The following is a 22,775-nucleotide window of genomic DNA, read 5'->3' on the forward strand; positions in this document are numbered from 1 at the left end:
AGTTGGCTTCAGCTCCATTAGAAACAGGGTAAGAAAATGATCACCACACAGAAGCAGACAAAATGAGTGAGAGAAATTATAGCGCTAGGAAAGTTCTTGCCAAACTTACTTTGATGACAGCGTCAACAATGCATTGTAGAAGGGGAAGCATGTGACCATCTGGACTAGAATTTTAAGCAAAGTGTGCACCAGTTCTTACAAGCTGAATCCCAGTCCATCCAGGATATCATTTTTCTTGAATAGATGCTTCCATCAGAGAAAAATACTAAAATTCAGTTCTAAATCAGCTCATGTTTTCTGAAGCAAAAGATATGTTTCATCATTCACAAGCCTGCTTGAATACCTTTCCTTCTTACTTCCTTACTTTGGTAAGGAACATCCTGCAAAACACATTGCTTTATTGGTACCTTGAATAATTTGAAAGCTCTCTGTTTCAACGTGCTTTCAGGAGAACCTTTGCGCAGTCACTGTGGACAAGCAAGTAGAAATTAACCCTGCAACAGCAGAGAACCTGGACTTTAACTACAGCAATTATAGAATCGAATATCGCAGTATATTGGGTTTTACCTTGCTACAGGCAAAATCCAATAAAACCAAAATCTCTATTAAAAAAAACGCAGTGCCCCATTTTTTTTAATTCATCAGCTTTTCAAAAGTGGAACCAAGAGTAGAAGGAGGATCCAAAACCAGCAACTCTCAGTGTAGACAGTTTCTAAAACTTGCTCAGGATGAAAACACATGATAACAATGCAAAACCCCTCTTGCTCGATGAAGGCAGGTGCTTCGTCAAAGTGGGATCCAGTGCACAGACTCCTTTCTCCACATTGGTCCCACAAATCGTCTTCTGAAGAACTGGTCAAAAAACCCAAACCAAGAACAAAACAAAAAACCCAACCAAACAACCCAAAACACTACTGGTGATAGACGCCCACTCCTTCCTGCTCCTCTGAAACCACTTCTCAGCCCACACAAGTCACAAACAGATCCAAAAGTTCGCAGAAGTATGCAAACACCAACCATGGAGCTCTTCTCCAGAAAGAAGCTGTTTCACTGCCAAGCAGGGAAACACTTCAGGTAGCTGGCCCTCCCCGCCTCGCAAGGGCCAAATGGAGTTCTCTGCAGACAGCACCGATGTTCTATTTTAAGCAGTGGGGAGAAAAGTCACACAAATTTCTCCTTACATGCAAACGAAAGAAATAAAAGACTTTGCAATATGTTCCTCTCACAGGAGTAGGCACAGAGCCACGTATATCCCCCAGAGCAGCTTGGGCGCTCAATATCAACGCTGAGGCTCAAGACAGTCCACACCGCGCTGCAGAGACCCATCACCCCAGGAGCAGCACACCTAGACATCACCCAAGCACAGACCCAAATTCATCCACCGTGCCTGCCGCTCGCCTACACTGCTTGCCAGCCAGGCTAAAGCATGGGTTTTAGCAAGCTCTCACGTACCGCCAAGGGAAAAAATAAATACAAGCTTACATTAAGGTCCTGAGCAGGCACCACGCTGCTCTCGGGGGGCCCCTGCACTGGCACAGTGGGGACAAGCACCACCTGCCCTACCTGCCAGCAACCCAGGGAAAGGGATGAAAACACCTCACCCTTCTCCTTAAAACTATGCTACCAGGGAGGACTAAAGAAGGTGCAATGTTTTCTCATGAGTACATCTCTGCTTCTAGGTATTCTCACCCGTACGAAAAGAGATTGTAAATGCTTCTGCCTTGCTAGCGCCGCTCAGAGTCAGTAATAAACAGTAGGAAATCACGTTCAACGGCACGGCTTTCTAAATTATGATTATTCATTATAAAACACTTTTTACATGTTGCTTCAAACACTGTTTCTCAAGAATAAGATCCGTCTGCAGTGAAATGCCTGGTGATTTTAATATGCAAACCTCCTACAGAGATGATGTCTCATTTTAATTATTGTTTCGGTTTAATGGGTTTTCATTAAATTAGAGGATGGAGCAATTACCAGGGTGAATAGCTAATGTTACAAAGGTAAGTTCCCATGACTATACAGCAAAAGCAGTTCTGCTAGAGAAGGTGGAAAAATAGTATAATTCAATGAAAACTCTCCTTTTGCATGATGCAAAACTACCCTGGCAATAAGGGTTCATATATTGCTGTCATTTTGATGTACATGTTTGTAAGCTAGTTTACAACTAGGTCTCTCCTAACAAAATTAATCTAGCATTTAAAATTATATATATATTTCATTCCTTTCAGGAAGCTATTGCAAACCCAATGCTAAACCTCCAGATGCCAGGGACAGCAGAATTTTGAGTCACTAAAGAAATCAAACGGAGGCTACTTATCAAATCACAGTTTCTCCCCAACCAACAATTTAGTTGATTTACTGGCTTAATGTCGGACGCTGCACTTCTTGAAAATTGGCCCGACTTGAGCACTAGCTGGAATGACCACACTCACGTTAATTAAGTAGTTGTCAGAGAGTCTAAGTCCTTCGTTTGCTTTATCAGCATTTCAAGCTGAACACTGGAAACTGAGTACTCTGGAACAAACGGAGCAGCAGATATTGCCCAAGACTTGGAAATGAATACACGGCAAGAGAGGAGGCGGCCACCCATGTTTCTGTAGCCCCAGTCAGCGAAAGGTCCTGCAGGGGAGAGAGAAACCACAGCAGCAGAAAGCTGTAGCAAAGCCCACTTGAGAGACTGCCCCTCTTCCGCTGCATGTGGGTTTCATGTCTCCAGGGCCCGCCCTTCCTTGTGTTTTTTCCACCCAAATGGACAGAACGACCAAGGAGAGCGCTGGAGTCATTGCTCCAGCAGCAAGAGGATGAGCGGCAGGCCCGGGCACACGCATAGCGCAGCGACCGATGCCGTCTTCAAAGCATTTGGCCATTATGGAGCAAAATCAGAAAACTGGAGTGAGCCAAATGGCTTTGTAAAAAGCTTCCAGCCAAGAGCAACGCTGCTCGCCTTGCTGAGTGCTACTTACCACCTGTTGTTACTCAGGCAGCCACTTTTCCTCGTTTAAAATATTTTAAGCAACTATCGAGCTCAGACTCGCCTCCTCAAGTAGGCTCTGTTGTTTCCTCAAGAGACTCATGCTGAAATCAAGACTATTTACAAATGGATGATCCCTTAAATTAAATGCTTGGTAAAAATGCTCCAGAAGTTACACCACCACTAAAAGCACATAATTTGCTCTTAAATCACGTGACTTAATCAAATTACATGCGTTGTTAGTTAATTAGTTCAGGAGTCGCCGATTCTAACATCTTTCCCACTATTTATCTAAGTTAGTTAAGGTATCACTCACTGTGACTAAAATGTTAAAGATTGCTCTTTGCAAATTTGGAAAACAATAACATTTTAACAGAAAGAGCGTGGACTGCACTAGCAACACCGCCACGTTTGAACAGAGCCAGCGTACGCAGCATCGGGAAAAAGCAGTAATTGCTAAGAATCACTACCAATATGCTGTCTGTTTTGCAGGACACGTCAGGGATCTATTTTAGAGTATGTCAAATGCTCATGCCACAAAATAACGAGCCATCCAAAAATACTGTTTCTGTCCTGGCTTCGTGCAAAAGCCAGCTAAGCAATTTTTTCCTCCGCTTCTACAAAAGGTTTTCAGGTATGCTCGACGTCGCAGACACAAAAAAATTAGAAATTAAAAAAATGATAACACATACCGAACCTGACAAAACACGTTCTTCAGCCATGTTTGTTTAAAAGAAACTTAAGATGGTACCAGGTGAGGACCAAAAATCAGATCGAGAAGCCACGTTTTACAAACAACTGCTAATTGTAGTTCGGTCTGATTTCCTCCCGCTGTAACCTTTGCTGTGTTTGTAATCTAGAAACAAAATATAAACTTTTTCAACAGAGCATGCAGAGAGATTGATCCATTTGTATTTTTAAGCTATCATGTAATAATTCTCATTTCCCATTGAGCACTCTTCCTTCTTACAGGCAGTAGTAAATGCTGCTCATCCTTTATGGCAACTGTGTTAAAAATAGATAGTACTAACAAATATTTCTGAAGTGCTTTAGGATTCCTAAGTTTAACATGAATATGACAGATACAGTCAACAAGTAACCCATAACCTGAATTTTCAAAGAAATTTTAAGTCCCAGATCGTGCTGAAGCAGGAGAGACGCTGAATGCCTGAACTCTGTTGAAAAATCCCAGTCTAACATCAGCAGAGCCACACAGAAATGAGGGTTTGCCTCCCTGGTGAAAACCTGCGTTCTTAAGCGTGTAAATCAAAATAACGGTTTTAAGTAGTTTATTAACAGGGAAGTTTCAGCAAAACAGAAACCTCCGACTCAGTTTCTTCACTCGCAGAGAGAGGTTACAGTGCCTAGTGCTGCTTAGGGCAGCTAACGCAGACCTGGCTACACCTACACGAAGGTTTTACTTTCCAGTCCAGTAAAGCCTTTTATCACATGAATAAGCCAACTAAAGGCAACAAAATTATCCGTAAAGTTCAAAGCAAGCATATGCTGAAGGGCTCTCTTGGTTCAAAACCTTCCAATGATTTGAGACTCTAAATAGTTTCTTAATTACTTTTAAAGCATTTAGCTCACTTATCACTAAAATCTTATGTTTTTTCTTTATTCTCTATATACGATTTGTACAAGCATTAAACAAATGTGTTTCATGAACTAATTCTCCCCTCTGTTTTCTTTCCCTCAGAAAAATCACTTCCATGTTATTGCTAAAGCAAATTAAAGCCTGGGTGTCTGTTTTATTTATTAACTGCATGATAATAACATGAGGCATAATACATTTGTCAAAGCCCTTCTCTACTGAAGTATAATTTCTGCTGTCAGCCGCTTTACATTTATATTCAATATTTTAGTTGTCTTTGTTTCTTGGAACGCATATATGCACACATTCATATATTCTCCCAAAATATGTATTGATTCTATTTGCGAAGTGTTCCACACCCCACCCCAACAAAGAACTATAAATACAGCTAACATACTTAGTCATTCTCCACAAGTTTTATATGAATTATTTGAGAGATTTAAGAATTTTCCAAAGTGTCACAATAATAACTGTTTTATCTTTTTACACCATAATTATGATTTGGAGCATTGCTTTTCTTATTTCACCCAAGCATACCACAACTCATGAATAAAATATGACAACTTTGATAGCATCCATTGCTGTGGGTTCATCCGTAACAGCAAACGTGCTTGGGGTACTAAGCGCTCCCTTTTGCTCCATAAGCCTTTGTTTCTGAAAATAAGCTTTTATTTAAATAGGACTGCCACATGTGTGCCCCATTTTTGCATTTCTTGCCGTTAGCAATAACACCAGCAATAATGTTTACTTTTTTTTAATGACTACATTTTGAAACAATTAGGATGGCATGAAGCTAGAAAGGCAGAATATCCCATATGAAAGCTGGCACTCGCAAGACATCAAAAAACACCAAAAGCACTGCCAGAATCAGAGGACAAAAAGCTAACACGGAGGACCATGACTTCTAAATGTGCGGGCAATGCTATTGTAAAAAGGAAACTTAATTTTGTTCCGGCTTCATAATTAATTAGAATGAAGTAAACCTAAACCACTTCTACCATTTCCCTAATATGATTCCTAATACTGCACAGAGTCCTCCCACCACAACTTGGCAGTAGATTCCCTTAAAAGGAAGACTGGAGATAAAGTGCAGTACGCGAGGTTTCAAAATCATCGGCATTTACCAAATTATTCTACAAATATCATGTTTTAAGGCTGTGCTGCTTCGTTTTCCAAACAGCATGATGAACATCCATAGAGACCTCTACAGACCAAGAAAAATCATGACACACACAATCCCCGCTCTCCTCCCACACATCTTGGCTTTGTTATTTTCACCAGCCCCCAAGAACAGGCTTTAAAATTTCAATATTGTAATTCACAATGAGCCAAAGTGGAGAGAGAGAGGGAGGCAGAAGCAGGTCTGTGTGCCATCTGTAGATAGGCTTTCATCAAAGCAGCTATGGGCGTTTAACTTCCAAGATCCAGTTCTATACGTGTTGCGCGCTCAGAGCATCTTTGCTGCCTTCCAGTTTACAAAAGATTTAAAAAAGAAAAAGGGAGGACACCACACAGAACTAAGTTTTACAACACAGACTTGTCTGCTGCAGGAGGTGTCTGCTCCCGCCGACGCCAAATCTCACAGCTTCAGAGGGAGGAGTCACCGTATGTGCAAGGGGAGGACAGGCTCAGTAAAATAATCCGTGCAGCTGAAGAGATCCTATACTATCTTTTCCTATTTATAGCACGGAGGACCAATGGCAAGCTCAGCTGTAACTACGTAAGAAACGTTATCCTACAAGGACGGAGGATGGGGGACAGACTGAAATGAGAGGTTTTTTTAGGAAGTCAAAACACAGGTGCTCAGCTATAGTATTTATTGCTCAAAAACAGTGATCCACAGATCCCCATTGTCAGAATTACAGAACCAACTTTGCTCTTCTAGCAAGTACGCAACCCGCATGGCTGCTGATTTAGATTAATGTTTTAGTGGACATCAGGTGCCAAAACCAAATTTTTTTGTCCATTCTATAAAAAAAAAAGCTAATGTTCTGCATTTTCTATCATTGAATAGGCCACAAAAGGCAAGGCAATCACATGATATAATGCCATAAACCAGCACAGTATGACATGATTACTTCACACCATTTATGTGGCAAAAATGAAAAATAAGAGAAAAAACGTCCCCCTCGTGTCATTTATACACCCACACTGCAGGTGGCAAGATTAATCTAGAATTTGGCATAGAAGAAGTAGGTTGAGGCCTCAAGTAGTATCTAATTTTTATTCTTGATAGGTAGTTCAAGACAGCAGGGTTTTTCACCACAGGAAATGGTCCATGCCTGGCTCCTGCATTAGGTCTGATTATATCTGCCTTTGTGTACTTTTTAAAGGTACAAAATCTTAAAAAGAGAGAGAAATATCACTGTATGCGTTTAAACGCATGTGATAGTAATTTCAAATAACACCACTTCTTTTTAGGCAAAAGATGCATCTCTGTTTAGAGGTAGTTTAATCAAGTTGGATGAGCGTAAATATCCCGATCAAATGGATATTAACACATTTCTTCTACAATTGTTTAGAAAATTAAGAGATCCCTCTTGGGGTCAAAACCAACCATAATGGGCCATTTTGTTTCATCACCTACAGTGAGAACCCAGTCCTTCAGTGTTGCTTTTTCCCTCCCCCTCTGCATTTCAAGCAGTTTTAACCCAGCAGTGCCAAGTCATGCTCCGGTTCTGCTCTCTTTACCCCAGCATCTGTCCAGGAACCCGGGCTTACCCTGACCTTGGGCAGGATTCTCCACCCAGCGATACTCAGTGCTGTGCAGGGACTCGCCTCAAGGCAGCACGGCTCAAGGACCGACTCTGCTTCACCTCAACTTTCCAGGGCTCTGACTAGCACATGGGCCTCTTTGACAAGATACTATAGAACAATATTCTTACTCCAGTTTGATATTAGTTTACTAAACAAGTAGTTAATAAAACGTGATTACGTGCAGTATGGTATGACTTAAGAGTATCAGTTTGCCAAAATACTTTGCAGGAAAAAGGTCTTTTTTGTTCTGTTCTGATGAAGACACAAGAAACTCCAACTGTTATTCTTACTTACACCTAAACTGATGTACTTTCATTGTAAGGACATACACAGCCCACGTCGCGTGGAAGCACGCAACGCTTACTAGCAGTATCAGAAACTAATTTCTGCATCCCCCTCTCTGCCCACTGAAGAGCAGAGACCTTTTGTTTCTTTTCTGCTTACGTTCATTACAGAACTTTGTAAACAGGTTGCCAGAAGCATTCGAGGCTTCTAGCATACTACAGAAATACTTCCTGAAGTGCTTATCCCACTTCCCTTCTGTACTTACCACCATGGCAATGAATTTAGACAAGTAGCACAATTATTGTCTCGCAGGAAAGCAAAAATAACTGCCAAGGACAGAGGCAACACGTGCTCAGAATTCCTTCCTAATCATTACAGACATGATGGGAAACCCAAAAAATGTCAAGTAACAGAAGGCAGCATGACAATATTCAGGATTAAAAAAAAAAGTTGACATCGGTCACTGTCATTTAATGTGACTAAGCTTCTATTTTAGTCTACACTTACCTCAGTGGGGGTAGGGATGTTTGAAACAAGAGGATATGGAAGAAGAAACTCTATGAGGATTTACAAATTATACCTTCATATCAGCGTTGGATAAATTTTACTCCTAGCCAGGGTTCTAACACAACTCAAATACTAAACAAGAGTCAAAACAGCCTACACTGCGTGGGTATATGAGTATTTTTAAAACTACTTCTGGGAACTGACAAAGTTAACAGCAGTTTATGTATCTTCAAAGCCTCGAAGCATTGTGCAATAATTATGTCTCGATTGATCTTTAATTTCTTCCATTGAAGATGATTCATCTCGTTCATCCCCTCCTAGCTTATTGTATTCCAACTCCAGATCGTTTCTGTTCTGAAAATGGTCAGGTTTGCGAAGAAAAAAAAAGGCAAAAACCAAACACCAAACAGAAAAAAACCCACCACCAAGCAAAAAAAAAAAAAGCCACACTTTGCCTAATGATTTAATTGCCAAAAAAATTTACATTGTGTATACAAAGCACATTAAAACATCAGATATATTTTAAAAAAAAAAAAAAAACCAAACATAAATGAGAAGTTAGACAGATGTTAAGGTTAAAGTCTCACAAGGCAAACCTTGCTCAACCCTCCAGGGAAGCGCATTCCAACACGGTTCTTAATTACAGGATCACACAGGGACTTTCCAGAGGGCCCCTTGTCTCAGGCAGTGCACAATGTAAAGAAGGAGGAGGAAAAAAACCCGTATTTATTTAACAAACAGGATCGGAAAAGTTTTGCTTGATTTTTACTGTTCAAGGCTCACCTTGCACAGTAGATCTACCGTATTCATATCGTTCTCTGAAGACAGAGCAGACCATGACCAAGTTAATTATTCCAGCACAGTATCTGAGACCTCTACAAATATTAATGAATTCTTTTCACACCACTGTTGTTAGAGGAAAGGGCATTAGTACCTCAACTTTACAGGTGAACAACCAAAACGCAGCAAAATTAAGGTTCTAAATCATCAATAAAAAAAACCACATTAGCCAAGGCGTATCCTCCAAAAACATTTGTTAAAAATTAGCACACATCTCGGCCACTTTACAATACTACCAAATCTGAACTTTCAGTGCTTTTCCCTTCTATGCTGCCTCTGCCATAAGCAAACCTTTACCCAGCCCTACCCACCTAGTCTAAGACCGGGGTCCCTGGGTCTCCCATCCAGGCCCTAGCCCCTCTCTCCAGGCTGCTTCTCCCAGACGCTGCCCAGGGCTCCCCTTACCGTTCTCTTCATCCCTGCACCTCACTCTCCCCCTCAGGCCAGAGTCCTTGTAGCGTCCTTGTCACAGCTTCTCCGCCTGGCCATCACCCGCTCCCTTCCTGGCCTCCAGCTCCTCACCACAGCTGCTCCTCTTCTCTCCCCTCCACCTCCCCATCTGAGGCCCGGTTTCCTTGCCCTGCCTGTCACAGCTCATCTCATCTGACCGCCTCTCACCACCCACTGCCCAGCACCAGCCTGCATCAGTCCTTGGCTCTCAGGGGAGCCCAGTCATCCCAACTATATTATTGTCACTTCACACACCCAGTCCTTGTGCCTAAAGTTCCAGCATTACTTCCCTCTCCTTCCCAGGTTCCACAGAGGTCTGGGAAGGACGGGGGGCAAGGAGGAGAAGCACTTGAGATCACAAGAAGAGAGCAAGACCTTGCTCTCCACCCCGCTGATGGACACAAGCCCAGAAACCACCCCCTCCAGAGAAGTCACACTTTCCTCCATCCTCTTGGGCACAGCGAGCCCAGCTGCTCTACAGGACCACAAGTGTTCAGAGCCGTGAAGGTACAACACGTGCCCAACCGCTCAGGCACACAAACGTCCATGTTTTTAAACTGCAACAGACTTCATCCACTAAAACTCTCTGGTATCTTAACTCTTGTTTTAGCAGTGCTTTATAGACCAGCTTTGACAAAGGGCTGAAAGCACTGAGGGAGCTCTCTGGCAGCTCTCTAGGATGGTGGGCAGCTGCCACAGCCCCTAAGGGCCAGGCTGGAGCTCATGAAAGCAGGTGGACATCCCAAGAGATGAGTGTGGAGGGCAGGTGATGATCCCGCTCTCCTGAGGGATGGGATGGGCCCTATTTCTCACCACCCCACAAACCTCCATCATGGGGGAAGACAGACATCGGCCGGGTCCCCATCATCTCCACGCAGCCGCAGGTTGAGAGCCACCACCACGGGTGAGCAGAGGTCCCCGTAGCTGCCCTCGGAGGCAGCGAGACCTTGACGTGGATTGGCTTTGAGTGAACCGTCAATTCTGCTGTTCCCCCTGTGAAAGGAGGATCTCAGAAGGGAGATCTTAGTGAAAAGAGAGGGAAATAGTCAAAATTTACCACCAAGGAAGCAACAACGCCGAAGTGTTACCACACAACCAGGACGAGAGGCTGACCCACACCTCGGACGTAGATAATATTTTTGCTTACACGTACAAAGGCTTTTTATTTGGCGGCCTTGCCCCCCTGAGGTCCCAGGAACCCGGGGCAGGCACCCCAAGGGCAACACAGGGTAAAACCCCAAATTCACCCCACCCCTGTGGAAACCAGCGCAGACCTGCACGGAACGGGGAAAGAAACATCACTCTTCCCTTTTTAAAATAAATCCATAAATAAAAAGGTCACAAGTTTGAGGAGCTTGCAGAGTTTCCATGAATATCTACCTGTACCAGGTGGCGACGAGCAGGGCACCTCTGCGAGGGGAGGTGGGGGCTGCCAGACACAGCCAGTTCCAGCTGCCCCACTGCAGGGCACAGCACGGCCCCTCATCCTGGCTGGTGGCACCTCAAGCAAAGCATATTTTGAAAGGGAAGAAAACTTATCTGGCTGGAGGAAAGCAGTGAGCGAGCAGCCGCACAGGCACTCAGCTGTGAGCCCAGGCAGCTGGTGGGCAATACCTGGTAAAATTTTTTAAAAATGTAGAAAAAAAAAGTTCCTTTCTTTTCCAACAGCACAAGGGTCATCATCTGCTTTGCCAGCCAGGCCTAAGCGTGCAGAGGAGCAGGACACCGGCAGCCCAGGGGTTTGTGCCCGGAGGCTCTGCACCACTGCTGCCCCAAAACCTCCCAGCCAGACTCAATATTCAGATACCACCAGGCACAGAGAAGGTACTAGAGCTACTCACTTTTACAACAGTTGAAGGCAGCACAAAGATTTCAAGCCACCCATGTTGTGCCTTCCTAATTTTTCTACGACCGTGAGATTTCTGCTCAGTAAAAACGATACTGCTTATACTTAATATTTTCTATAAGCATGCCAGGAGAGATCACACAGCAAGCAATGACTCTCGTTTCGTTATCTCATGTGAAGAGGGACCGATGACCTGAACTCCAAAACTAAAGTTTATCTCTCCTACTCACTGCAGACCTCCCTGCCGCCCATCCCAGGAAAAGTAATTGCAAGTTTCCTCCTCCAGCCGTTATCTGCTTCCTCTCATTCAGTCCCCAGCTCTTTTCTGAGTTCTGCAGCTCACACACCCTGCACATCACGCTGGCATAACTGAGCTTTAACACTTGAAGTGGATTAAAACCTAAGCCATAGCACATGGGTCACTGAGACTCAGGCAAGAAGACGTTCACACGCGGATGAAGGAAGGCAGCAGCCAACTCACCCGGCCGAGCTACTGCCCCACATACATAGCCAGGGCATAACAAGTGTATCCTAAAGACCGTCCTGGCAGAAGCAGAGCTAACATTCCCGATATAAAGGGTATGTGCCCACAGCTGATGACAAGACAAAGTCATGCAGTTTTCCTTACCCAACAAGCTCAAAACACAGCAAAGGGGGCAAGCAACCAAACCCCTTCGACTTTGGCACCGCAAAAGCTGATTTTTAGGACTTGGACTCCTAGCACAGGATCTGGAAACACCTCCATTCTCTAAAGGAGGAGCTAGCAAGTCAAGGAGGAAGGTGTCTAATCCAGATCCGTAACACACTGAGAGGAAACACCGACAAAGAGGGTTGTACAGCATCTGGAAGCTCAAGTGAGCCTGGGAGGCACCTCTACCCCCCTTGGGACTGCATCTTTGCTCTCTCTTTTGGCCCTTCTGTTTCAGGAACAGCCTGTTTGTTTCAGGTGACAGCCCTTTTGTTTCAGGACCTCAGCAAGATTCACTCTTTTCTCACAAAAGCATCGCCTTTCTCTGTGCTTTAAGATACTTGTTATTTCTTCACCTTTCCTGCTGGAGCCACGGTAGTACAGAAAAGAACTCGGCAGTCACCGGTACAAAGTGGGAAGAAGGAGCACGACTGACCTCCGTGCTGCAGGAGATGCGCGCCACGGGTTTCTCTTATAAATCCCCAGTGGTCATTTAATACAAGCAAAGAAACCGTCAAGGACAAAAGGACTACATATAGCTAGACTTTTAACAGTACTTGGTGGTTTATTTTACTGAGTGCTATCCACAGTATACATAGTAGAAAGACCATTCCTAATTTAACAACTAAGTTGAAAAATACTGCCAGACTGCTAGGAAAGGAAATAGCAAAGCCTTAATAAACTACTTGGGGGAACTGTTTAATAAGTAAAGGCCTTAAGCCTCTGTTAGTTCAAAAGAGATGTTGAGACAAGAAGAATTAAAAAGAAATGGGCATAGCTGACAGGTTGTAAAAGGAATAAAATTTTACTTCCCCAACGAGAACTGAGCACAGAGCTGAAGTCAGACTGGTTAAGATAATCACATAATGTAGCAGCTAAGCTAAAGACTGGGCTCGGTCTACCTAGAAACAGGGCACAGGTTAAGCACCTCCTCTTGCCTTATTTATAATAAGAGCCTTCCCCTGCCACTGAACTCAAGATCCTGCTGAGGTTTCCATCTACAGGGTCAAAACAAGCCCCGCTTCCCTGCTATCTGTAACACAGAACAGGACTGAGCCCCACTAAGTGAGCCACGGTTCAATGTTTCTCAATGTACTAAAATTTATACTATAATCCTGTTCTGGGAATTTCAGTGTCATTGTCATGTTTCTAAGATACTATTTGCAGACGCCTTTCACTCAGTGTTTGTAAGATGTTGTTGTAATGCTTTAGGTGGACGATTAATATTTTCAATACATTTCTTTGAGGTAGGTTTCCCACCCACGCCCAGATCTTGAATTCTTTGGACTCGTGGTTGGAGGTGAGGAGACGTGGGGTCAGACACCAGGATCTTGGGTGCCCTGCTCTCCAAGAGCGCTCTAGTCAAGAATCTCCACTCACCCTCCTTTGTCCCTTCATGCTAGAGCAACGCACCTGGACACAAAGACTTTTTTTTCCCACTCTTGTTATCATAAATAAATAAAAGATAAATAATTAAGACACCATAATGTTAGAGATCTTAAGAGTCAGACTGTTTGGAGAATTGCAATTACAAGTTATCTATCTACATTTCATCTAATTCACACTGTCAGCACTTACACTGCTTTTAGGATTCCCTCATCCCCATTTCACAGAGAATGCAACTGAAACACACAAATAATGGAACTGATCAATCAAAAAACCCAGCCGAAACACTCTAATAATCAAAGCCCATGCCCAACAGGACCGCTCAGATCACTACACTTAATTATAGGTTTCCACGCTTTTCTGAATTAGTAGCAGATTCCGTTGCCCGAAGGCTGGCCACATCTCCCAGTTGCCACTTCGGTTCTATCCTGCTGTCACAGAGTTTGCAACGGAGCTGAATTCGTTTCTTTGCCTGTAAGGCCTCTTCACACGGAAATCTGAGTTTCAGCTGTTACAACCAATATTATTATAAAATCAGAATACTCCACTGGCTTCACTGAGGTTGTCTCGGACTGAAATTGCTAACTCTCCGGGAAAAAGAGTCCTCCTACATTTTCTCTAGGATAAATCAAATCATGACATCACGCCCCAGAAACTTTGTAACAAACAGTATGTCACTTACTCTAAGACACCACTGGTCAAATATCTAATTAAAAATAATAGCTTCTCCTTTTCTTCGTGCGTATCTTCCTATCACCCCCCTTCTTCATTTCTTCCTTTTGCTTCTAAATGCAACCAAAAGAATGAAGCAGAAGGCTTTGTAAGTTTTGGGCAAACGGTTTAATTCACAGAAAAAGAATCTTGCTTTGGAAAACAATCTATATTTTCACTACAGCAGCACACATAACTGTCTGGCTTGGGGAAGAACTACTATTTCTCTGCTAAGAGGTGTAGACTTCCAGGGACATGCAAAGGAACGCTCTCAGTTTGAACAGCTTTAATAAAGTCATTTTAGGAAATACATCTTACAAGACAAAGTGACCCACAGGGAACCTTCGTGTAAGCTCAGAGCCCCGTTACACTGCTGTAAGGACGCTGCCAAAGGCAGCGGGCGAAACCGTCCCTGCGAAAACCACACACCAAAGAACACACTGACACACTCTTCTCATTTCCTAAGCTAGGAAACCCTCAGCGGTGAAAGCCTATGAGCGAAGAGGTCTTCTAACGTGGCTCCACGTTCAGCAATCAGCCTGCGAGGTGAGGCAGGTCCCTCCCCTGCCCCGAGCGCCGGAGGCAGCACCGGAGCAGCGCGGCGCAGCCAGGACAGCGCGCATTAACTACTCACACATGCCAAGAACTAATCAAAGCAAAGCTGCGCTCAAAGGACCGCATCTTGGAGACTGAAATAGCTGGTCTAAAAGGATACAGCAGTTTGAAACTAAGCACTATCTTCCAGTCTTTTCTCTCCTTTGGGAGTATCATGTTGGCTGGGTTTTTCTATGAATCTCTGAGAAAAAGTATTCCTTCTAACTTAGACATAGCAGCTGCCCATACATCGCCCCGAGTTCTATATTGGTTTTACTGTCCGGCAAGAGAAAAATCAAAGTTAAATATCTCCCTGTTCCAGCCAAAGTACCTCGCACACACCCAAACCGTAGTTGTAAAGTAAGTCACCTCTGTTAGTAAAAGGCAATTCATACAGCTGCTGAGATACTGCTGACATTTAACAAATAATAGATATGAACAAGAAGGGAAGCAGCCACTGGGGCGGCCCCGGCCTTCCCGTCTGACAGCAGCAGCAAAAGACCCCTTGCAGACCTCTCTCAGGATGGAGTAATAGACCAAAAGTCTTCAGTCTTCTCCCAGCCCAAGCGCTGATGAGCTAAACCGAAGAGAACAATTTCCCCAAGCCACCTTCCAGTAAGTTTTATACTAGCGGCGATATCCAACCACAGGGCTAGTCTTGTGCACATTAGCAAGAAGAATTTCTGTTTGGGAGTTTAAAAAAAAAAAAAGCTTTATTTACCTAACTACAGATTTCAAATTGTCTATTCACTTCGTTCAGTGATTTTTTTGTTCATTGCTTCCCATGAACATCTATCTTCCAATTTATCTGCTCGTGTGATTTTTACAAGCTCTACCTTTTCTACATTTGTCATCTCTAAGTTCGTAAGCTACAGGTGGAGTCCTCCCAGGCTAAAAGAACTGAATATCCGTAACATCTTCACCATTAGCCTTTAAAATCTACTTTCAGTACCAATGGTTTCAATCAGCGTCCTGAAAACACATCTGACTTCTTCCCTGCAGCTCTGGCCACCAGTCTGTGAAAACTCACCACGACAGTTCGTCGGTGCGGTTGCAATTAGCTGCAAGGAATAGCAATTGGAAATACTAAAATATTTTAAGTCAGATGGACCCTTGCAGTCCTTAGAGGAACGACTGCCCTTTAATATTGTTGGTCCATAATACACAAACCTGGAGTCAGGGTATCGGAAGAAAAACAGCTGGTATCTTTAAATGAATAAATTAACGCTCCTCTTCTGGACGTTCATCTGGGAACCAGTGAAAATTATGCTACTTGTTGTACCATAAAAGATTGGAAATATGACTAATGAATTCTGAGGTCTCCAGAAGTGTCTCTGCTCTGGCTCCTAAACTGGCCTTGGCCAGGCAAAGAATGAACTAAGATTATAGCCCAGCTTCTTTTATTACTTACAGTAAAGCCAGTTAGCATTGCGGATCCGAACTAAAGCTAAACGAGATCATAATCGTTTGCCTCTAAAAACAGCTCCAGAGGACAGATATCAAGAAGTGAGACGCTAACACGCGCACTTCAACACAGAGCAAAGCACAGTAAAGAAAAGCCAGACATAGGAAGTCTCCACAATAACTGTTCCCAACCATGCTTTAACATGCACGTTAATCTCAACTGATATAAATGTCTCTCTCACCTAATAAGCGTGTTGTAGCAACGCAGTGCTTCCACCCCGTGGGGTGTTGCCTCTTAATTCGGACCTTACTTAAGGCCATGGTAAGATTTGTTAATTCATCTAGAATTTCACTCACTAAAAATTTAAAAAAAGAAAAAACACCAAAAAAAAAAACCCCACCACCATGTTAAATAGCTTCACAAGAGTTTATCGTAGAATATTGAATGAAAAAAAAAGTCACAATTCAAAGCGACTCATTCTGTAGCTGGCACTCCGCTTGGACAGTTAAATGCAATACTGTTCAAGTTTCTCACCTTAACAGTTTACACAAAGTCAGTGACAGACTTGCCACATGTTACTAATCAGTGTCAACACATTAAATGCTCACGGTTACGTAGCTTTGGCTGCGTGTGTAGTCACAGAAAGTACAACCGAGTCCATGTCTTGAAACCGCTTTGACATATTCAGTTAGAAATAAATATTGGGAAGCGTTGAAAACCTACCCAAAAATCCTTCCCTAATGATCTCTAACCTCAGCTACTTGACAGCACACTAAAAAACAACCAACCAACAAACCCAACCCATACATATTTCAGGAAAATAACAAGGACTATTTCCAAAAAATAAAAATAAAAGAAGGCGACAGTTAAGTAAAAGCACCGTTACAGGGAATCAGTTTGGCATCAAAGCTCTTACGAGCTCATACAGACACAAGCGGGATAAGAGAGTTGAGGATGTTTGTCTTACCTTGGAATAAAAATGCTTTGCTGGCATTGTGTAGTCCTGACACTTGCGTTACCCCAAGGGTTGTATTCACAAGATCCAGTTCCGTGATGATATCAATTTGTAAGTCAGGATCCATTCCAAATCCTACAGCTGTTGGAGGCAGAGAGAGAGAGAGATCAATTTTTATTTCAAATCAGGTAATGAAAAGAATGGAGAAGAATATCTAGTGCAGACGTTTCTAGTACCTTCACACTCACACACTGTATACAATAATCACTTATAGGACAGTAACTCTACCGCAGGAAAGGGAAGATATTCTTTTCCAATTCTTTCAATTAAAATGTTTCCTTTCCACAGATTTTACTACACCAAGTTAAAACATTCGAAAACTGTTCCATTAATCCAGCATCTTCATAAGGCTAGAGAGTAATAAATAAATACAAGCATAACCACCTCTGCAAAAAGATGAAAGATTTGTAGCATTCATCTATTGGCCACCCTATTTCCAGGGAGACACGAGGACTGAAAATTCCTCTCGCATTTCATAGCCAGCTGCGCCTAACAGACCAGGCCCCACAGCTCACAGTCTGAATGGAATCTATTGTCCCAACGAGACAAAATGACCCTGGAGCAGATACGGTAGCAGGGCAAAGGATGCCATCCCGTAATCCAAGAGCCCTGGGTGACTCACAAAAGCTGTTTGAGATTGGCTCGGAAGCTCACCTCCGTATTTCAGAACGGCCGGTGTCTGTAAAGCGTGCCAAAGCCTACCTACAAATAGCAGGCGTTCGTTCACCCGAACCAGCAGGAGCACAAACCTAAACCTGAACTTTAGAAACAGCTTATGCCCAGGAAAAGACTGGGCACTCCTGGAACGAGCAGGGACCTGATGGGACTGACAGAAGAAACACACACTCAGGCAGTCTGAAGTCACTATGCTCCAATGTTCAGGGCACCTTGACGGTTACGGCACACTGTGGTGGTGTAGCTCCCCAGGCCGCTCTAGGATCCCAGCATAAGCCCTGTTGTGTTGTTATCTTGATCATAACAACTTGGGCGTGAGGCAATCTCTGTCCGCGCCTGGGCCATCTGCTCCACAACTTGCGTACCAGAATTGTGGCCAGAATGTGAAATATTGACCAAAGCCAATCATCTTGATCCTATAACCAGCGACGCAAGAAGTAGACCCTTTGAGCTCTCGGGGACCGCAGCGGGCTGTGTGACCCTGTGTCTCCCCCCGGGCTGGGACGCCTCTCAGGGTAGATTTCGCGAGCACTGAAGGATTGTCTGCGGACGATTCTGCACGGACTCAAAGGCCTGACTTTGCGAGGTTCGCCGGCCACGTGCTGATGAATGCCAGCACGCAAAAGTGAGTAATTCATGAAACTCACTAAAAGGGAAATTTTATTCACAGGTTAGCCTTGGGGCGTGTGTGCAATTTGAACATACATACGTTATCCCTATTTACATAAACTGTTGACCAAGTCTGAGACTAAGATTGGACCTAGCCGCACCTAGAGTTTCTTTCTGAAAGGAGTATAAAGAGCAAGGGGGTCTGTTCTGAACCTCGTGATTCAACGGGAGGGTCCTCCTTATCCCCTGCATCCACAATCCCTCTGAATCATTCTAACTCGAGTATACCTCAACTTCCCTTTGCGCGCTTCTTCCATGTAAGCAGTAGAGTCAACCTTGCCATTCTCAAATCTTTAAGTCACTATGTTGATTGTAACAGATTCCATCAAACTGCTGTTTTAAATTGGCTGATGCTGTTAAGAATTATACTGCCTAATAAACTGGAATCTATCTCAAAATATTAATAAATCTGAAATTGTCAACCAAAGCTGTGTAACAAATCACATTCCCGACTACTTGGTGTAGTCGGCAGGATACACAAGGTTGCACTCACGACAATTTGGCGTAGTCAGCCATATCCACACATCTGTATTCGCGACACACTCCAAGTTTCCTTTTCTAGGGATGGGAAGAGGCCAGCCTGACCACGGCGTCTCTCTCCCAACAAAGCGGTAAGTGTGGCATGAGACCTGTGCCTGAGACATAGGTCAAATACCTCGTGGGGGATCCAAGGACTTTCCTAACGACATTTTCCACCAACATCAGTAGCAACGGGAACAGGCTCCAAGAATGAAATCCTGACGCAGATGCAGTCAATGGTAAAACTCCGACTGGCTTCCGTGGAGCAAGGACGCTATCTGTAAGGCACGTCCAGACCGGTTTCCACTGAGTGGACTTCACGTTCAGGTCTAAATTGATTCATCTGTTATTCCAGGACTGTGCTTCTGGATCAGTTAAGCAGCAATTATTCTGGTCTGATTCTTTTAAAGGCTCTAAGAAATTACTGAGGTGTACAGAACAAACAAGAAGTTACGTATTCTACTCATAAATCATCTGTACCACAGCATTTTCTCCTTTCCTTTACTCAACTATTAAAACTTGCTGGAATAACGTGTTGGGCTCACGCAGGGTATACTAGTGCACACGGGGCAACGCCGTAAGAAAAAAATATTGAAAAGACAGCTTTAGGTCTCCAATTTCCACAATGCAAATTAAGATCTGGAGCCATCTGGCAGAACTAAAGCTCCAAGAATGCCGACATACCCAAGTGTGCACATAGCCAGTGCTTTCATACGGATGTGGGCATAAGTACCTTTTTGTAGGAAATTGGAGAGTATGAACCCGGATGAACTTCTCCAAAGGTAAAAACTTCCCAGACAATCAGCAACATCATTAGGCTTTTAGTAGTACCTTTGACTTGGCCCACCCTAGACACTCAGGTGCTGAACGACCACAACCAACATCAGACCAACTGATTGACAGGGAAGAACTTATCTACCTCCTGATTCCCAACCTACAGCATCTCTCCCAGCGCAAGGGCTGCAACCTACAAACTCCAGACACAAACGTGTATAAATACAGGCAGCAGCCTTTCTAGGAAGAATAATTAAAAAAAAACCACTCATAAAAGCAAAGGCTGTTTTAGAAAAAAAACAGGAGGACTTATTTCTTCCAAGGTTTTCATTCAGAAGAGAAGCAGCACACTATAAATGATGTGAACTTATCTGTCGGGAAAGACGGTGTCCACTACCCCTGCCAGGAACGGAGTATGCTGTTCCTCATTTGAAGTGGGTCAGATCTATTCAGATCAGCAAAAACCTACTAATGCAAAGGGAGATCAAGTAGGGACTAAAACTTGCTCAATGGGAAGGACAAACTACACCCAGTAAGACAAATCTTGACCCCGTTAACGTCAGCGAAAGCTCTGCCACAGACATCAACAGGCTGAGGACAGAAACCACAGCTAGCAAGTATAGGCACTCCCATAAATCACAGTAGCTCCACTGCTCTATTAAAGCTGTTTATTCCAGCCTGAATACCCGAGGCTCAACAAGTATAGATCACTGTAGCTCTACAGGCTTCGATTTATGCCAGTGAAAGAACGCGTGTGACAACTTCTGTGTGCCCCCTTCCAGCTTTTAAAATGCTTTCAAAAACAGAGACTATTTCTAATGTCATTGCAACTATTTAGCAAGAGCCTACGCAGCTTTAAATACCTAGTCATTTTCCTGTGCTCGCTCTTCAAACTGCAGCAGGCACTCAAAAGCCTTGTTAATAATTAATAAACAACAAATCAGCAGCTTCAGTATGATAACCAAGTCTCTTTTTCCCCTGTGGTCTACCACAGTCTATCAGAAAGATACTACAGGCATATCAACCGCACTTGCGTCTAGTATTTAATGCTGCCTCTCTTCAGTGGAACAAGAAGCTGGAAACACCGTTTCTTTCTGAAGTAAAAATGAACCATCGACCCCGCCTGCTCTCACTGGAGAGCTGTGCAGAGCTTGGGCCCGATCCTGACCGATGTAGTTTTCAATTCCTATTTAATGTAACTGGGCCATTCCCTGTAAATCAGTGGCTCACACAAGCAAAACTCCAAATTATTCAGGCAGGTGGGTGGGAATAGAAATCATCTCAGGACTGGGTGGATTCGGCCCAATGTGAACTGGAGGCACTGGAGTAGATTAGAGGATTAAGCCATATAATTACGAATTATGTCACTAAGACATCCCTAAAAAAATTAATTCTGCCTTACAGCTCCGACAGCTTGTATTCTCTGCTTGCGCCTTTATCACCTACACCCAAGCCCCAGCAATCATGCCACGCTCCACCTCGCTAATGTGCGGCCATGCAACGGGTGCAGCGCGTTTATAATTTCCTCGACATGTGTAACGTGCTATTTGGGGGTGGAAAAACTTTAAGTAAGAGCACACGCACGCAACCGAGTCATTTCTGTGTACCCATGTGCCATCATCCTAACGGTACAGAGCAGGCTCGAGGAGAGGCATTTTGCTCTTTCCTCTCACAGCTTCGGCGGCAATTGTTGCACACAAAGAACTTTCCGAGTGGCTTCGCAATTCCAAGTAGTGGAGTTTCGGGTCCTACTGACCATCGCAAACGTCTGTGCGCGCTACTGGCGCTAACGCCACTACGAGAGGGACAGGTGGTGTTTTCTTCCACCTGTTTTTATATCACGCCTCTCGAGATCTGTAGATTTTCATAAGATAATAATTAACACCAGAATAATCATAATTTTAAAACACCCGTTCTTTTGCACTTCTGATAACCGTGCCGGGTAATTTCCTTGAGAATAGCTGCAAGCACCACCGAGAAACCTCCCCCTCCCGAGCTCCAGCCGAGGAAAAGCGGTACCCGGGGCAAAGGGAGAGAGAACAAAGCCTCCGCAAAGAACAAGAAACGGTACTTGGGTCGCGCAACGGCGAAGCAATAACACAGCGGGCAGAGCATCGGCAGGGATAACGCTCTCAGCCCTCCTCGCCCGGAGCGCGCCTTCCCCCAGCCCGCTCCGCGGGGAGCGCCGCGCACCGCCGGCCGGGGACCCGGGGCGGGCAGCCCGCACCCCGCGCCCCGCACCTCGCTCCCCGTCCCCGCGGGGCGCAGCGCACACGCCGCTTTCGGAAAAACTTTCCCTCGCCTCGCCCCGGGCAGCCGCCCCCCGCGGCTCCCCGCTCGGCCGAGCCGGGCTGCGCCCCGCGCCCGCTCCGCTCCCCGCAGCGAGGGACGCCCGGCCCCGCCGCCGGCCCCCGCAGCGGGCACAACCCGCCGCCGACCCCGCAAAGTTTCCCGGCCGGCGGCGCACGCCGCGCCCCGCTCCCCGGGGAGGCGGCGGGGGCGGACACCGGCCCCGCACCCCCGGCCCGGCCGCTCACCTGCCCCGGCGGCGGCCGCACACGCCCAGAGGAGCAGGAGGAGACCCATCGGCGCGGCGCGGGCGGCGGCGCCCGCCTCCCTCCCGGCAGCTGCTGCGGAGCCGCGCCGAGCCCAGCCCAGCCCAGCGGAGCCGAGCGCAGCCTCCGACGCGCGGAGCGGCTCCGGCAGGCGGCGGCGGCTCCGCCCGCTGCCCAGGCGCAGCCCCGACGCCCCCGCAGCGGGGGCTCCCCGCCCGCCCCCCGCCGTGACGCGCGGCCCCCCCCGGGCCTCGCCAGCGCCGCCGCCCGGCCGCGGCCACGGAGCGTGGAGCGGACCCCCTCCGCCCTCCCCGGGCGCCTCCTCGCCCCCTGAACGGCTTCTGCGCGGGGAGCGGAGGCTGGCGGAGCAAAGCCGGCCCTTCTCCCCACGGAAAGCGAATTGCCCGGGGGCGGGGGGGGGGAAGTCCCCACCGCGGTGCGGGAGGCGCGTCCCGCAGCTCCCGGGTGGGTGCGAGGTGCGGCCCCGCACCTCTGCCGGGGGCGGCGGGCGCTTTCGCCACCCCCTCCTCCTGG

General features: G+C 45.5%; 1 protein-coding gene across 2 annotated transcripts in view; it reads right to left on the reverse strand.

The window, feature by feature from the left end:
• Window positions 1-22,430, reverse strand: part of NELL1 (neural EGFL like 1) — a 305,370-nt gene extending 282,940 nt beyond the window's left edge. The window contains exons 1-2 of one of the 2 annotated variants that reach the window (XM_075094969.1): window positions 22,224-22,430; window positions 17,002-17,130 (exon numbers count right to left, since the gene is read on the reverse strand). In XM_075094969.1, the coding sequence (XP_074951070.1) occupies window positions 17,002-17,130; window positions 22,224-22,272 (178 nt within the window). In that variant the 5' untranslated portion in view covers window positions 22,273-22,430. The remainder of the gene's footprint in view (window positions 1-17,001; window positions 17,131-22,223) is intronic. The other variant, XM_075094968.1, reaches the window with a different exon arrangement.
• Window positions 22,431-22,775: the final 345 nt, after the last annotated feature.

Source organism: Phalacrocorax aristotelis, chromosome 5, assembly GCF_949628215.1.
Source record: "Phalacrocorax aristotelis chromosome 5, bGulAri2.1, whole genome shotgun sequence".
Lineage (NCBI taxonomy): Eukaryota > Metazoa > Chordata > Aves > Suliformes > Phalacrocoracidae > Phalacrocorax > Phalacrocorax aristotelis.